General features: G+C 39.1%; 1 protein-coding gene across 2 annotated transcripts in view; it reads right to left on the reverse strand.

Moving 5' to 3' along the window:
• LOC310912676 (BMP/retinoic acid-inducible neural-specific protein 3) overlaps positions 1–18,568 on the reverse strand; it is a 212,232-nt gene that overhangs the window by 52,744 nt on the left and 140,920 nt on the right. For both annotated transcript variants that reach the window (XM_083867430.1, XM_083867431.1), the window contains 2 exons: positions 13,414–13,519; positions 10,701–10,937 (listed from right to left, as the gene is read on the reverse strand). In XM_083867430.1, coding sequence (XP_083723556.1) covers positions 10,701–10,937; positions 13,414–13,519 — 343 coding nt within the window. The remainder of the gene's footprint in view (positions 1–10,700; positions 10,938–13,413; positions 13,520–18,568) is intronic.

An 18,568-nucleotide genomic window follows, 5' to 3' on the forward strand; every position in this document is an offset into this window, starting at 1 on the left:
CTGGGCTCTGCTACCATCTGGGAGGACTCACATTTCCTACAATGAAGTAACTTGTTTCTTATTGTCAATCTAAATATGACCTTGACAGCAAGTTCCCTTTTCATAAACCACAAAGCCAGACTCCACAGCTGTCTCTGTGAATCCCAGCGTTTGAAGGACGTTCCCTTCATCCTGTCAGGTTTGCTTTCAGGTGTGATTTTGGTTCATTACTCCTTTAAAAATGTTTCTATCGCTGCCCTTCAAAGGGATGTTCCTTGGAAGTCACAGTGAGCTTTCAAGAAAAATGTCTCAAAAAATTATCCACAGGTTATTTTGGATTTTTTTGTAAACATTTTTATAACTTCAATGTGGTTTAGAAGCAGTCCTCCAACATGGGGGTCTCAAAGTCCTTTATTATCTTTCTACAGAACTGTAAATTCACTTAATGCATAAGACATATTCCTTATGGGCAGATATAGATATAACCTCTGTCAGTCCAAAATTTACCTCAGCTGAACATGCTGGGAACTCCTACAGTTTGAAAACTGGGTAGGGTAAGTAAACATGTAATGATTCACAGGGAGGATGAAGGAGGGGAGACAATGAATGAAACCGAAAAATGTTCTTGGAAAACACATTGAAGTAAATAACCAGTGTTAAGCTGTTCCAGGAGAAGATTTAGGAAGCTATGAATCCAAACAGACAACGCTGCCCTAGAAGAAAAGAGAGGCCACAGAGTGACATCACTCTTAATAAAGAAAGCCCAAAGCTGCCAAGGCAGATTGGAATTCCACCAAGAACGAGGGGATTTTGTCACTAGCTTTGAAGGGAATTACATTATGTCCTGTACATGGTGGACATAAGTAGAATTATATTAGATCAGGCCTTCTGCTCCTCCTCTTATTACAATGTCATCACAATGTTTGAAGCATCTCAGAGTGCAATGCCACGTGAAACTTTAATAACTTGATTTGCCAGGTGCAGCTTTAGCGGGAGCTGTATAATGCTTTTAGTTTGGGAACAGGGGCAATTATATCAGCTGTACCATCATTTTTGGAGTAGGACAGGAACAATTTAGACACTGACCCTCCAAAGAAATTATGCACATCCCACCTGTTCATTTTATTAGAGCAGTGACACCTCCACAGGGGTGGGTGAGGTGGGGAGGAGAGCATCGGTCACAGAAGGAGTGGCAGCTTGGTGTATCTGCTCATGTTATTGATTAAACCTCCTGACAACCACAGAGGGAAGTTAATTACTGGGAGGCAAATTAACACCCCTGCAAGATAATAGAGAAAACAATAATTATATTAAGAACTCAGGGGGGCTAAGTTTTCCTGGCCCTGAGCCTGAGGCTGTAAGCGGCGTTTGAAAGCAAACCGCCGCTCCACTGCTCAGGGGCAAATAGTTTGAACCATATTGATTGAAGTCTTCATTCTCAGTGATTAAAAAGCACCTTCAACTGCCAGTGAGACAGTTCAGACTTTTCACAAGGAGTCTTTCAATTAGGATTTCGAATGAGACTCACTTTGCATGGCAATGGGTCTGTCCTGGGAGAGACACAGACTGTGTTGAGTGACCCTGGCACATCTGGTGTGAGCTCGGTGCAAGGATCTGTGGAGGGACATCCTCCCAAACCCACAAAAACAAAGCTTTTCAGACAGTAAGGTTAGGTTTCTGGCATCTATAAGTTGAAGAAATCCTCCAGCATTCCGTATGAATTCCAGATTTCATTTTTAGTCTTATTTTAGTTGAATCCCAGCAGCTGGAAAAGCAGGAATGTGTCACCAGATGAAGAGAGGGCTTCTAGTGCAAACTGCCTTCACTGCAAATGATGGAGTAGGCCTATGAATTTATAGTCTGTCTGTGATGCCAAGTCAAATCTTGTCATCTTGTGACGTTACTTAAGATTTGGGATCTCAACACTGAGTCTGAAAACCAGTCTGGGCATCTCTTTTTCCATTACAAATGCAATAAGTTTCTTCTGATCAGAGTGTACAACACAACATCTCTGTTTAAACTGACATTTCCAAATTATGCCTGCAGTTACCTTCTGCCCTTTTACTTCCTTTTAAGTAATTTGAAACAGGTATAAATGAGACATTTGGTACATGATTTAAAATGTCTGTCTTAAAATGCGGTTTCTCTTTGAGGCATTTTTGTTGGCCTTTTTTGGGGTGAGAGCTTTTCTGGATTCTTTTGAGAGGGCAGGGGGTGGTTATTTTCTCTTGTCCTGTAGTAGAAAAACCATAGCAGACGCTATGAATCCAAGATAATTTTTAACTAGAAATTAAATGGCAGTCAAAATTTTTAAGACAACATCACTGTATTTTCCACAGGAGTTACTAAGGGTATTTTTCAGCTCTTAGGGTTGTCATTATTACTACTGGTAAGAAGAAAGAAGGCTGGGACCTGGATCAGTGTCTCCATGATGTCAATCTGCAAACTTGGCTGCTGGGAAGAATTACCTTTTTTACTTTGGATCCAGAGAGAGGCAATAAAAAGGAATCCCACGGTGTCCTCTTCTGCAAAAGCAGTTTTAAGGAAGGATTTCTGCCACAGGAATAGCAAAAATCTGTGCCTTATTAGGGTGGCAAACAAAATTACACTTGATTTTTCTGACTAGAGGGATTTTTTAAGATTAAACTTCACAGACTGAATGCAGGTTTGCTGCAGCTCTTCTGGAGTTGTCCATCAGAAAGAACATGACAGCAATAGTTTAAAATGCTTGTCTGGTGAAGAGGAGGAGAAAGACTGTTCCACTGGTTGCATTCCTTAATGCAGTGACAGGAGATATTAATATAATCCATAATTAAGGTGATTCCAGAATGTTAGTGTATGAAATGGTGAAAAAACTAGTACTGATCTGATGGTGCAGGCTTCTTGCCCTCTGTGTCTTTATGCTGTGTTGATTCACATTTGATCTTGAAGGTCTGAATTTATCTTTGGCCCTCCTCATAATGTATTCTGTGCATTACATGTCTAAGGTTTCTGTCTTCAGCACTGGAGAATCTATTTAAATTTATTTACATTACTTTTTTTTTTTTTTAAACTTGAAATTTAGTCTATTTAAATCTAAGTTAAAGATATAACATTATATTTTGTTTAACTGCCTGGCTTTGCACCTGCTTTCTTAAAGTATCAATATATTTATAGCAAATTAAGTAAGTCCAGCTGTATCTGTTATTTTTTGATTGCTACAAAAAATGAACAAAAAAGCAACTCAACAAATGTATCACTCTGTATTGCTGTGTGCTCAGCATCTAGGAGCATCTACGTGAAATAATTATGCCTATAATTCTCTTTTCTAAGAAGTACAAAGAGATTTGTGTAGATTTTGAGATCAAATATGATCACTTGCTATGGGTGGGTGTATTGATTGACTGTCAGACTGTCTCTGACATTGGAACAATCTTAGAATTTCTATTTTGCAGCTTCTTTAGAGCCTCAGCAATCACCAAGGCAGTGCTGTCCATCTGTAACAAATAGATGAGGCTGGCAGAGAGTGTGAGGAATTCTCCCCTGAGCACCTGCGCTTCCAGGTGTGAGCCAACGTTTCATTTCCAGCTTTGATTTTGCTGTATTTTACAGCAGTCTGCAGCCTGGCTGCTGGAAGCAACTTCCACTGATAATGAAAACAGGGATCAGAGCCTTCCATAAGAAACAGTGGACCAGTTTTGAAGCCAGGAGTGAGAGCAGGGTCCTGTTTTATAAAGACACAGTGTGTCACCACAAAGGGTTGGTCAATCTTCAGTTGTGCTTGGCTTTCCTAAACCACTTTCACAGTTCTGGGAAGCAGATGTGCTTAGTGGAAAGAGCATTTCTTGCTCCAAAGTTGGTATTTTGCACCATGGCCTTACTTCATTTGAGAAAATACTGATATACTTAGGAAATTGTATCAGCAAAATATGGTGGTTTTCCACATTTTGCAGTTTTGAAGATGAAGATATAAATTCATGACACTATTAAATGGATGGCTCTCTAAATCTCACTGCAGATTATGGAATGCTGGAGATGATCTTTCCTATTATTTTCTGTAGGTTTTGCATAAAAGTAATTATACAGGATGCAAATGCTACCCCCAAAAAATAATGAAATGGTTGAACTTCCTCATCTTCAGTATTACTGATATTTAATTCAGTAATAAGCTTATCATCTCCCCTATTAGAATCCACTTTCTCCAACCCTTTCAATCCAATTTTTTATACAAGGGATTTTGCAAACATCGTTAATTCAATCACTGTAAAGAAAGGGGAAAATATAATTGAACTGAGGAACAGGACTCCAAAGTCTCCAAAGCAATCTCTGCTGAGCAAACAAAAAAACTTTGTTAACATCTATGCAGTGCTATGTATTAACTGAGGTTCAGACCTCGTTTTCAGGTGAACCTTTCAAAGCTGTGCATTTTTTCAGATGATTTTTAAGTCTGTATATGTAAAGGGCAACCAATGCTCAATAGCAAGACATCCCAGAGTTATTAGGGAATTATGGAATGCATTAGACATGAAATCCAAATCCAATGAAACCAGGGATTTAAGAATAGCTTGCACCAGCAATTCATTTCTGTTAGTACTTTGCAATCAAAGCAGTGATGGTGGGTGGGTGGATGGACAATGAAAAATAGTTTCAGCAAATATTAATGTGGAAGTTAATATCAATTTACTTTGGCTGTACTTTCATCACTTGCACTTTCTGTGATACTGGAATTTACCTTTTGAATTATCTCTGTAAAGCAGACACAGAAGTGACTGAAAAAATCAAACTCGACATTTTGAGAAGTTGTTTGTCGTTTAAAGCTGTAGAAGGATGCAGCTCAAAATATTTGCAAGGTGACTTTTGATTAATTCTGTCTGTGAAGCCGTGTTGCAGTGAGCAGTGTTTGTGCTCAGTGGTCAAACCCTTCAGAGGTCTCAGTGGCTCTGGCTCTGCTCCACTAAAGCTTCTGCTGGACATGCAAGTCAAATCCCTGAAGTTAATGGACTACAAATGACTCACACATATTTCAGGGCTTCACTGAATCATCTTTGAGCCCATCTGTGACAGGTGAATTTATGTCCATTTTGTGGTGAGTCTTCTCTTTCCTTCCCTCTTGGTTGTGATAGTATAGGGTTAAAATGATTTCTGAGGTAGCAGGGCCCAAGAATGGGACATTGGCTTCACTGCAACCAGGATATTATTCCATGTTATTGTTTTAACCAAAACAAGTATAACTTTGCTTAGGTAATGGGGGAGAAGGGGGGATGATGGTGATTCTTAATAAAGTACGTAAGCCTTGAGAATAAAGTTAGGTCAGGAGGATCTGTACCTGTATAACCATCAATACAATAAATGACATTATTGTTAATTGTAACATTACTTTGATGACTAAATATGATCATTCTCTTAAACCAGAACCTTAAGCAAGAATCACGAGAATCATTGTAGAGGTTTAGTCTTGGGTAGAATCAATGGAATAATGAGGTTTAATGATTAGCATGTATCCTTATGTAACAAGAAAAGTATAAAAACTGTGTCATTTTTTGATTTTGGCGGAGTCAAGATCTGGGTCCTGGACCCCTGGCTCCCAGAGCTCTCAGTAAAACACCACATGCAATCATTCCATGATTGTGTGTTCTTTCCTACACTAACAGTTGGTATTTAAATTAAATGCTTAAAAGAATGAGTTTGTCATTTCAAAGCTTCTTTGAAATTATGTATTATAATATTTATTGTATATCTCCTGATCCAGTGCTTTCCAAGGAAATATTCCAAAAGAGATTTTGTTGCCTTCAAGGGGGTAAAAATATCCATTGTTCAGCATATTGTGAAATATGCAGAGAGAAGGCAACAAGCTGCCAGTGCATGTCAGATATGTGAAAATAAATGCTTTATGGAAGATTTTACTTTCATATCTCCAGGAGGTCTCATAAATGTTAATGATAAAAAAAAAAAAGAAATCATGAAAACGCAATTTTGCCTTTTTCTATTGTTTGAGCAGCACTATCATCCATGTCCTTATTTATTTTTATAGCCTTTTTAATTCCAAAAAATGAAATTACACTACAGGGACTGCTACAATTTTTTTTTCAATGTCAATTACTAGATCACCTTTAAAGAAAATTGCTGTGATTTAAATTGTTTCAGATTTCCAAAGGTACTCAGCAGCCAGCCACACCAAGATTATGGCACAGGCAATGTGTGGTCATGTTCTTATCCCTGTTGTCAGAATCCGGAGCCTGTGAAAGGTTTTGGGGGTCTTCTTGACTTTCTTGTTTTTTAGGGCAGTGGGTCATGATCTCTGGAAAGTGCTAAATAGCCAGTCAGTGTTGTGTGTCAGAACTGGTTTCTTTGTATATTAACTCTTTAACACTCTTAAAATCTTCCCAAACCAGTGATGTGTAACACAGAAATTTTTTTATCTGCAGCATCTTCAACACTGCTCCAACCATAAGCTGTGAAAGTCCCACCTACTTCCAAAATGTGAGAATTTTTTCAAGGAATATTTTGACACTCTTCATTGTGGGAAACAAATTGCATCCAAGTGCTTAGGTCAAACTTTTTTCCTGAAATAGAAAGTTCAGAGTTACTGAGAAGATGAGGTAGGAGAAGCACCTGGACAAATAGGTTGCTCTTCTCTTGGGGCAGAAGGGGAACAAGAAAATTGGAAGTATTAGAGAGCAGTTGAACACTGAAAAACCGAGGGAGGCTGCAGGGACATTCATGAAGATTTCACAGCTTTTAATGTAACGTGGTTGGACTCCTAGTCTGGAATCTCAGGGAAACTCAGTGATAGCAGCAGGTCAAAGTGGATCATCTAGCTGTCCTTTCAGGCTACATCAGGAAAGGTAAATGGAGCACTGCTTGAATATTTTTAGTATTAGTGATGAGAGCACGGCTTGTTGGAATGATGGTCCCAGGGAGAACTTTGCTTACACAGTAATTCAGCCAAACGCCTCGAGAAACTAATGAAATTTGTTAATAAAGGTTGAACAGCTTTCGTATGGATTTTTGATAAGGGAACAGCTGCTCATTTTCTTGGGTAGTGGTAGAGTCTGGAGGCCACAGGATCTGATAAAGGATAAGCAGATGGTTCAGAGTAAACAATTTGAAGTAGCTCTTGTAATTTCTTTAAGATCTTGGTACATAACCTGACACTAAGAGGTTATACAAGAGCTCATTGAGCTAATGATGATCAAGTATTTATTGCTGGAGGGCAGCTAGAGAGATGAAAAAGGCAGCCAAGTTTACTAAGAGATAAATAACAGAGTGCTGCACATCCTCCAAAATGGAATTTGAGTAGCTAAAAAGTGCCAGAACAGCTTTAGTGAAATGCAGTCTGCACATAAGGACAGACAGCACATCATGGACTGGGACGTGTTTGGTCATGTAACCTGTGACAGTCAGAGTGGCTCCAAAGACAATTGTCACCACCAGCAGGCCCAGGTTGCAGAGCAGAGTCTTCCTGCATGGAAACCAGGACAATTCTTTGATCACAGAGCAACAGAATGGCCGAGATGGTGAAGAGCCCCTGGTCCAAATCCTGCTGAGGCAAGGCCACCTGGGCCCAGGACCACGTCCAGTCAACCTTAGGATAAGTCCAAGAATGGAGGCTCCAAACCTCCCTGGGGAAACTGTGCCAGGGCTACATCAGCCTCAGTGAAAAACTCTTTCCTGGTGATCAGAGGGAGCCTCCTGTGTTCCAGTTTCTGCCCATTTCCCCTTGTCCTGTTGCTGGGCCCACTGAAAAGAGCTTTGCTCTGTCCTCTGTACATCCTCCCTTCAGGTATTTATAGGAATTGTCCCTGAGCCTTCTCTTCTCCAGGCTGAACAGCCCCAGCCCTCTCATCCTTTCTTTAAAAAAATCCCAATAAAACAAACCATTCTTCAGTTGTTTTATCTTGAACAGACAGGAGGGAAGATAACAGAGAGAGTAAACAAACCATCTTCAACAGAAGATTTACTTCTTCCTCATCAAACTAAATCCTGCCCACAGACCCTGTGAATGGCCTCAAGTGAACCCAGTCAGTCTTACAGGTCTGTATTAGGGGACAAGATCAGTTTCTGGAGTCAGAAGACTATTTTGTAATATGTAAGCTAAGAAAGGGTTTGGAAGCAAAAAAGGTTAAAAAAAAATTCTCCTGTATTTACCTGTAGTTGACTCTGGAGTTCACAGTGTCAGAGAAGGGAATTCATTAGTTCATAGTAGACTACATGGGCCAGAAGAGGGTGCTCTGGATTATTTTGCCCCTTCCTGCTCAGGCTGAAATTACTACATAATCTGGCCTCCTTTCTAGTGAAGTTATTTTTTATTATAAACAGATTAGAATAAAACAACATACTGTTATCTTAAAAGCAGACTTCCACTGATTTAGACCAACACTTAGCATTTTTTAAAATTTTCCTTAATAAAGGTCACTTTTGTTCCCAGAATGTGCTATTAACATGCATCAGATCACACTGATATTTGCTAATAATTTTCCATCATGGAAATATTGCTCAAGCTCCAAGTGTTTCAGAATAGGTCTCAATGGTTATAAATATAAATATATATATAGATATATATATACACATATAAAAGTATATTGTATTTGTTATAATTTATATTATATTATATTGTAATATATTATATTATATTTAATATATTGTAATTACATATATATATATAAATATATAAAAAATCAGTGTAGCTGGAAATGCTTACAGACCATGTATGGCAGCACTGGGCTGCTCAGTGCTAATATATGATTTATATGAGGCTGGCTGCTCAATGACTAAAATTCACGTGCCAACTTTTTTCCAGGTGCAGACCCATACAAGGTTATCTATCTCATCTTCCCATGAACATCTTCGTGCAAAACGCTTTATGAGATAAAAGCAGAAATATTCTAAGCTACCTCTGAGTTGTGGAAGTCATGCTTGGTATATTTATTATATTAAAAGTGATTTAAATATTTCAAGGGCTAAAGAGGGGAGCGTGGCATATGTCTTAATGATGTTAATAACCTAAATTTCACACTTCTTAGTAACCACACCAACCAGCAATTACCAAATTGACAGATATATGTGAAGTTGGCATTTTAGAGATTCACCCAGCAGAGCTTAAGAGTCTTTTAAAAGCCCAGAATTTAACTCTTACCAATTTTCCCCTGACATTCATGTCACAGACCTGAGCACAGGACTAGTAACGTAGCTGACAATGATTCAAACTCATAATTAGCTTGATGTCCAACATACAGCTTGCTGTAAGAATCCTCCACAGACCCAGGTGTGTGTGTTCTTCCAACTTTACTAAAACTGCTGTGGAGTAGGTGCCTACAAAGGACATTCTTCAGGCACTGAACAGTGTCACAGCCCATTCAGATAGAGCAAAATATAGCAAAATATGTGCCCCTCTGAAGAGTCAATAGATTTGCCCTAGTTTGCAAAGTAGTAAATGATAGCATGGCTCCACAAATAATTAAAAGTGTCCAAATAGTCACTGGGGAAGTGCACCCAAATGTAAACCAAACCAACACATGAATTCCTGTTTTTATAGTCAGAGATGTCTGTGATCCTCCAAGGAAAAATATTCTAAGTTCTGATGTCTGCTAAAAGTGAGAATGGGGATGGGAAAAGGCCCTCAGATATTCTATGCAGACTCAGATAAAAAACAGCACCAGGTTAAAAGTTGCAACAAATGAGGTTTTAACTGATACACGGTCTCTTGAAATTATCAATTCTCTTGAACTGAGGAATCAGTCTTTAACAATAAAACAAGAAATATAAAAATGAATTAATAAAGTACTGTCCATTAACACTCTTCTACTGATATTTATTCTACTCTTTCCTTGACCACTGTATGGTCTTCCTCTTTTTCTCTTCTTCTGATTTGTTATCCTTCTCACAGCACAGCTCATAAAAACCTGTGATTTTGTATTTTTTCTGACTTATCTTTATCCCCCTCAATTCTTTTGTTTTCTCAACAATTTTTCCCAGGTCTGCTGAGTTCTCCTTACTTTTTCCCACCATCTGGCCAGGCAGCTGTTTCTGATAGCACTGAACAAGTGAGTTGTGAAAACAGTTGTTCAGAAGCTGATTTTACCTGTACTTCCCATTCTCTGTGGGATGGGAAGTTCTGATGATCAGGACAGGTGAAATGATGTATGAAACAAACCTTGGTGCATTAAGGGAAAACTAATGTTGATGCCTTAAGTTTCAGATTTTGTGTTTTTCAGATTCTGTGCTGCCCAGGGGTGCAGTTTTCTGCTCACAGTCAGTGTCACTCAGCTCTGCACAGAGCAGGGACACAAAACAAATCCTTTTCCTGCTGAACACCAAGGACAACTTTCAGGCCCAAAAGCACAAACAAGGGTGGCTGAAGGGAGGAACAAGAAGGATGGGACCTCACAACCTGGAGCTGGAATTGGGCAATTAAACCCCAATATGGAAATGGACCAAAACTGATAAAAATGTGAGATCTCGTGACCAGTCACCCTTTTTGTGACCATTTTCAGTCCACCTTGGGTGTAGCCCTGGTCAGGCTCTTGTCCTGTCCAAGGTGTGTCTTAAAGGCCTTTTAATAAATATTTACTTTATTCTCTGTCTCTGTCCAGTCTCTTTTCCAGGTCAGCCTTCCCAAGGCATCCATGTGGCACAAGCAAGTTGTAAAGACAACATGGATCAAGCCAGTAGAAACCCAAACCATTCCATGAGACACAGCCAAAGAGGGGGAAAAAATAAAAAACCAACATAAAAAATCTCACCAGATTCTTCAAATTCACTGTTGTAGGCATTCCAGGTCTCACTTATGCGGATCAGGTTCTCTTCCATGGCTTGGATGTCCATGTAGGGACAGTTGCACTCGGGGAATTTGGGGCCACACTGACACCAGCAGTCATTGTCCTTGCAGATGAACTCCCCCTCGGAATTGCAGGCGATGTAGCTCAGAGCTGCCTGCACAAAATGCTCTTGCAGGTACTCAGGAAGGATGACCTGAAGACCTGAAAGAAATGGAGGAAATATTAAGGTATCAAACACAAAGGAAGTTCTGGAGCCGAGCAGCTTTCCCAACTTATGTAGCAAACAAACAAACAATTATGAAAAACAAAAATACGTGGAGTTTTTAGGACAATCTGCACATCTGTCCAGCATTTGCACTATGTCGTGTATTTCCTTTCTTTGTAATTATTTTCAGGCATATTCCTCACATTTCCCTCTCAGCATGGAACATCCATCCACTAATGAGTAACCTGTATTCCTCAGAGAGAGCGTTGATTATTTTAATCTTTCTAGGGGATGGGGTAACATCAGCTTCTCCTTGGGAAGAGCTGCTGAGTGAACAGCAGCCAGAGCTTTGCAGCAGGAAACTACACAGCTGAATTATAATCTTGGTGCCAGCAATAGTGCAGATTCTGAAAATGCTGATGAAGGGAAAGCAGCCCTGAGAGACAGAGTAAAGAGACAGCATAATCAGGAAAAGAGGTGTAAACATTTCCACCCGAAATTGGGCTTGTTTTCCATGCTTCCTTTGGCACAACAAGATGCAGCTTGTCTAAATAACTCGTTATCTCTTGTGATTCTGTAGGGACAAACTAGGAAGGAAGGGGGAAATTGGGTTGGGAGAAATCTTTGAAAAGTAAAATTTGGCTGATTGTTTGTTTTTCTAGCATTGGTAGCAAATTGCTCTGGGACAGTCAATTGGATGTGAAGGGTAGGGCTGCAGAACCTTGAGAAAGAAAACTCATTCTTAAATCTACTGAAACTTTAACATGGAAAGGGTGCAAAGTCCAACTCCTGTGGGGCTTCAAAAAGCTCCTGCTACATGTGTTCCAAGTAATTTCTTATCGTATGAATTGGGTATGTGGTGATATAAGTTTCTTCCCCATAGGCATTTGGATGATTTCACAGAGATTTATCCCTTATTTTTAGATATATACAAAACTATAGTTGTAACAGTAATTTCAGAACCCTTCCAAGTCAAAACTCATAGCACAACTGCTGAAACCTGGTCTGACTCTGCTTTCTTCTGTCCTGTGTCAAAATTTGTAAAACTCTGCTGCTCCCTGAGTAAATATTATAATGTAGTTGTGTGCTTGTGAAAAACCATGAGGTTGTGAAAGGAAAAAAAAGTCCAGTTCAACTCTTCCAGTAAAGAGTTTACACTGTTACACACAACGACAAACCACAGTCTGAGAGATGCAGAGATTATTTCCAAAATTTTAACTGACAAACATCACAGATACAGATATGCTGGAAACCATAAAAAATCATATTTTCTGAAAATATTCATGGCATCCCAATGGAAATGACAAGTTTTTGTTTTGTTTTGTGGTTTTTTTTTTTTGTTTTTTTTTTTTTTTTTCTCTCTGGGAAATAAATTTATGTTTTTATGGATTTAATCGATTATGGAGAGAAAGGAAAGGGAGAAAACACATAAGGATACTTTAAGGAAGAGTCATGGAATCATAGACTATCCTGAGACTGAAGGGACCACAGGGATCATCATCCCTGTGAGCTGTTCTTAATATCTCCAATGACCTCACACTGTTTGTCTGAGTGATTTACAAACTCATATAGAAAACTTTCAGTTTTAGGGAAAAACTGTACATCTATCTTCAGCTGAAAATTTAGAATTGTATTGTTCTCTCATGGCATAAAGTCAGGAGTATACACAAATAGATACACACATTGAAGAGAATTTAGTGGGTTTTTTCATAGTCATAATTAGCTCATGCTTTATTTTTGTATCTGAAAATAAAAATTATTAATGGCCTAATACCATAAAGGAGGACTTTTCAAAAAATTTTATGTCCTAATATGCAAGTTGGGAAATGCTTCTGCTGGAATTTTGAAAAAAAGATATTATTTAGAAATGATGACTCTCTTCTTTCTTCCTTTTGCTTCCCCTTTCTGCTTCTTTCTATTTTTCATTTTTATTTATACACAATTACTACTATTTTACTAATGAGTGAGATTTTCACCTTCCGAGTTTTTTGGGGTGTATTTTTTAAATTCCCAAGAGGTGGAGCCCTTTGACTCCTCCTGGCTTAGAGTATTTGAAAATGTATATGCTGCTCCTCTGGTGACTCCTTTAATTCTGATACAACGAGGGGTGTCAGCTACTGCTCAGTATGTGCAAAGCAGGCTGAGCACACCAAATGTCACTCCCAGCTTGGTGGAGTCTCTGGGAATTCAGGCAGTTTAAGAGGTGGGTGCTAAATAGGGATGCAAAATGTTAACAGGGCTATTCAAATTATTTTCTGGTGGGTGCAGAAACTGTTTCTGTTTGAAAGGCAACACGAGGTGCTGACATTTCCTCCTTCACTTTGGCTGGAACACACACACGCACACAAAAATTAGGGAAATGACCTTTTATGAGGTGGAAGGAAGAAAGAAAGAAAAAAAAAACACAACAACAAACAGCATGATAAATGTCACCCCATTCAGAAACAAATTAATGAAATTGTACCTACATACCTTGCAACTGGATCTTGTTTTCAGGACTCTGAACCAGGACGGAGCTGACGGAATCTAGGTTGTCATAGTTACTGCAGCCGAGGGGACCCGTCCGTGTCTCTGTCACCTGAGGGAAGGCAGAAGGACTTGCTGGATTATTCAGAGCAGGCTCAGAAGATTGTTTCATTAAGTTTCCCTCTGTTTCAGCCAGAAATACATTTCAGACCTAATTATGGTGGAATAACAATTCAATTGCCGAAATGATGAGCGCAAATGTTTTGACAGCAGGAAGTGCTGCTCCTATCACATGGAACCCTTACAAACACTGCACAAATACTACAGTTGTACAATGCTAGAATGATGTGGTGCCACACCAACAATCCGAAGACAATTTTTCATAGCTGTGGGAATTACAATGACTCTGCTAAATACAGTTTATAAAAATGAGGACTGCGATTTTCCCTCTTGACAGTTGTGCACATGACAACTACTTGAAGTCATGGAAAAAGCTTTGACTTTTACAGTGAAGATCAGGATTTTGAATTAAAAACCCTATATGAGTGGTATTTATAATGGTGGCAGTTTTTATAATGGGATGTTGGGGGTTTTTTCCATAAGGAAAGGGCCTAAGATAAGTTTAGGCACAAAATTCTGCATATTCTGTCTGTTCTAATCACCAAACCCACAGCCATAGAACCAAAAACACAGATACATTTGTCAAAACTGAACCTCCACCAGCAGAGCTCTGGCTTAACAGTGAAGGTTTTTATTTGGGAAAAAAGCAGTTATCTATATCATAGAATCATTATAAGTTGGAAAAGCCCTTTCAGATCTTCAAACATTAATCCAGCACTGCCAAAGACACCACTAAGCCACGTCCTAATTTCCACATCATGGATTTTGAACACTTCCACCACTGTCCTGGGCAACCTGTACAAGTGACTAGCCATCCTTTCAGGGAATAAACTTTTTCCTAATGTCCAATCTAAATGCCTATCCCTGGTGCAACTTGGTGAGTAAACACATAAACATATAAATTAAAGAGAAAAAAAAGTTAATAATTTATATGCTTCCTGGAGCATTGTATATAATTCTTAAGTGTCAACAAAGCACTTAAAAAGGCCAGTTTCTTTTCAAATGAGAAGTACAACAGATCCCTTTGCCATGCACCTCCCAAACAGTTTTTAGCCACTCTGCTGGAACTTCCTACTGCTCTTCCTTTGGCTGCTTCAGAAACTGAGGCCAGATTTACCCTTATTTGGTGTCTGCCTCAGTTTTGAATGCAACTGCTTCTTTTGTTTATTACTTCAGGTATCACATTCAGGTCTGGATCTCCTGGAGAATAAACCCAAATTACAGGCTCAGGGAGCAGATTTCCTAACTACACTGAGCAAGTGACAGCCAGACAACCAATGTGAATTGTAAAGAACAGAAGGGAAGGGGCTGTTTGAACAGTCTGATTTGATGGGAATATGAAGGTTTGCTGATATAAACCCTGATTTTTTCATGTTGTTGAGGGTTGCCTGTCTCTCCCACAGCCTGTGGCTGGCTGCAACTGGGTCATGATATTCTTGAAGCCACTGAGATTTCACATTCTTCTTGCCCTTTTGCAAAGAATATATGAGATTTGCTGTCATTTCAAGCTCCTGGCACCTTTCCATTAGTTGGAGGTGGAGTTCCTGAAAGGACACAGCACTACACCAAACCTGTGGGCAGAGCTCGAGATGCACAAGGAAATCATGCAGGAAAACCTGCACAAATGCAGGTTGTGTCCTCTCTGCACATGTCTGGCAATCTTTAATATTTATGACAGCAGCAGATTTGCCATGGCTTTTTGCTTAATCATCCTGAGTCAGCACAAAGGGTCTTGCACAGGGATAAGATTTGGATTGGATGTGGCTGGAATGACAATTGTGATTTACCACTTGTAATACTTCAGGCTTCTGCCAACCAAAAAATTGTTGTAGTCTTAAATTGCAGTCTAAAATATGATTTTTTTGGAAGCACCCCCGGTCCATATATAGAGTCCTAATCTCTTTCTGCAATAACAAAGAACGTTACCTAGATTAAATAAGAGAAACTGCCAGAAAACAAAAAAAAAAAAATACAGGTAAACATTACAATGAATTTTATCCTTACTCTGATATATTACACTCAGCATTCATCTATGCAATTCTTTTTTTAAAGATTCATTTATTTTAGTGTTGTTTTCTTTTGCATATTATTATTATTATTATTATGGTTTTCAAGCATTTCTCTACAAGGCAATGCAGTTTCATAAAGTTATATGGAATGTATAAACTATAAAGAAATTATTACAATTCCTATACATTGTTATTACTCTTTTATGCCCCCTGAAATCACAAAATAAGGAAGGTTTGTAAGTAGCTTTGTAGTTATTGTGCCCCTTTTTGTTCATATTTCTTCACTCTTATCTGAATTGTACTATACATAGGTAGAGGCTACCACTCTTTTGAGTGATAGAATTTATAAATACATTGATTCAGAAGAAATTATATAGGGCAGTTTTGATATGACTTATAGACAATCATTGCGGTGAAGTAATTAAAAATTTAATGATGATGATGATGATAATAATAATAATAATAGTAGTAGTAGTAGACAGTGCTCTATAAATATGTCAATAAATACGGACCTTTTCTAAATGGTAATTTTTCATTTCAATCTATATGTTTATATTATTCATTCTTTTTACTTTTCCAGGGTGCCTTCACACCCTCTGCCAGCTGCCTTGCTCTGGTACTCTTATTTTCTGCACAGAAAATACATTGCAAGACAAAATTCAAAATGAATAGTCTCAGTATGTAAAAAAATAAATGCTAAAGAATATAAAAATCATCCAACCTACAGCTTTTGACAGATGTCAATTCTAGATTACGGGTCAAAGCTAGGCAGTTACATATGCTTTTGTATACTCTACACAAATCCTTCTCTGCAAAGATGGTAAATCAGACAAAAATGTGAGTGATTGATAAATGAAAGCCTCAAATTTCTATCAAATTTTGAGATCAAGTGAAAGGATTTGATTTTCCTAAATTATACGGTTACAGACAGATAAAGAGTATCTAGTTCCAACCCCTGCCACAGAGGACACTTCCACTAGACCAAGCTGATCCAAGCTCCATCCAACCTGGTCTTGGACCTTTTGGGGCAACTTTGGTGATAAAAAGGCAGACTAGAGAAGAAGAAAAAATTTTTGAAAGGATAAAAATACGTTAATTCGGGTTTGACCCAAGTGTTACTGATGATTTTACATTTTTTTGTTTCAGCAACAATAGGAATGGAATTGGAAAGGCGATGGCACGTCTTTAATTATCTTCCAAGGAGAGAAGTGTGACTGTGTTCAGTTCCAAGATCACAGTTGAAAACTGTTTTGTCAGAAAGGGTATGAAAAAAAGATGAGCCCAAAAGAGGAGAGGGACAGGTAATAAAACAGAAATGCAGATTATGCTGAGACGCAGCATGGCCCAGAAGTGACTGACATTGTGCAAAGAGCACCAGAACCACACATTTGTTTTGCACGACCTGCAGCCCACAAAGAACATTAACTCACAAAGCAAAGGAACAAAGTTATTCAACAACCAACCCCCAACCCCCCCCAAGAAGCAGTAAAAAAACACCTGTGAAATGATCTGACACGAAGCAGGCAGGGATGTTCTGCAGTGCCTTGTTTTCAGAGATGATCACAGAACAGGTGTCCCTCGGCAGCGGAGTTTTCAGCTCCCCGAAATAAACTCTAACGTTTGGCATTAACGAGACAAATGCCTACAGTTTTCAGTCAGTTAAATCTCATAACCATGGTGATAATGACCCGATTATAAGTGCACTGAGAACATACCTCCTAGCACTTAAGCAGGGCTGAATTCTTGTGATATCGGTGGGTAGCATTTCCCTGGGAAACAGCCTGCTTTTTTCGTCCATGATAATTAAGCCTACAGAAGACTTTCCTAATAAAAGGGAAACACATTTCTGCAGAGATTTTGCTCCTGGTGTGTCCTTTCAAGCTCACGTAGGTAATATTCCTAACGAAGTGCCCATGCAGAGGTGGTGTGTGCCTTGCATAAAGGACTGTCCTCTTCAGCAGGACTCTTTAAAAACGGATTTGGCTTCTGAGGACGAGCACTGAGCCAGCACAAAGGAGGATGAGGCAATGCTGGTCACTGCAGAACAGGCAGCTGCGCTCACATTCACATAAACCTCTTTAAATACCTTAAACATTCAAATAAGGATTTAGAGCAAACTCCTCATGTCTGCGTGAGGGAGCAAGGTCTGTTCTGAGCAGCTGTGCTCACAGGAGATGGGGCAAAAGTGTGAAGCCTGATTTGGGATTCTCCTGAATACCATGATGGACCTGGTGACCTTTGAGGTCTTTTATAACCATGATTGTTATAATTCCATGACTCTCCCAACTCACCTCACCTCCAGGCCTCATCCTGCAGCCCATGCTCCCACCCACTCTGGTCCCTGCCCATTCTGCAACACTCATTTCACCTTAAAAAAGAGTTGATCAAATAAATAGGCACTAAATGTACTTTCTATTCAGATGTGGGTCTCCTGCCAACTCTCTTCTTTCTTTTCCCCCAGGCTTGACAGTTTTTCACAAAAGCACCTTTATTCCAGCACTTCCCTTTGCCACGCAGTAGCTGCTGCCCCACTGCCCCGTTTTTGTCATTGAACATATTAAAAAACTCCCGCTAATGAGTGTGTAATTAAAATAAATCAAATTTTCTGGGTGTTCCAAGCGCTGATACTTCTCCCACTATGAGCTAGATGAACGTTTCTGAAGGAGGTACAGACAAACCAGAAGCACTGACAATGTCAGGGGTTGGATTCATGTTTTCAGTAGGATTTTTTTTAATTGCCAGGAATCTAAAACAATACCTCAAAGGCATGACATATTTTCAACAGATTTTCTAGCAGCATAAGGCTGACACTTTAATTTGAGGAGCCCCCTAACTCGGGAGACCTGGAAACACTCCCATCATATTCTTCTGTCATCTGTAAAATGGAAGAGGAACAGTAAAGTTGATCTTTCTGCAAAAGAGATAATTGCAAAATTTCCATTAACTTCATTAGAAGGGAAATAGGGACTGCTTTCAAGTTTCTGGGCAAAGAGACGACTTTGAATTTTACTGAATGCAGCACTAAAGCTTCC

The sequence above is a fragment of the Zosterops lateralis genome (assembly GCF_965231275.1).
Source record: "Zosterops lateralis genome assembly, chromosome: 9".
NCBI lineage: Eukaryota > Metazoa > Chordata > Aves > Passeriformes > Zosteropidae > Zosterops > Zosterops lateralis.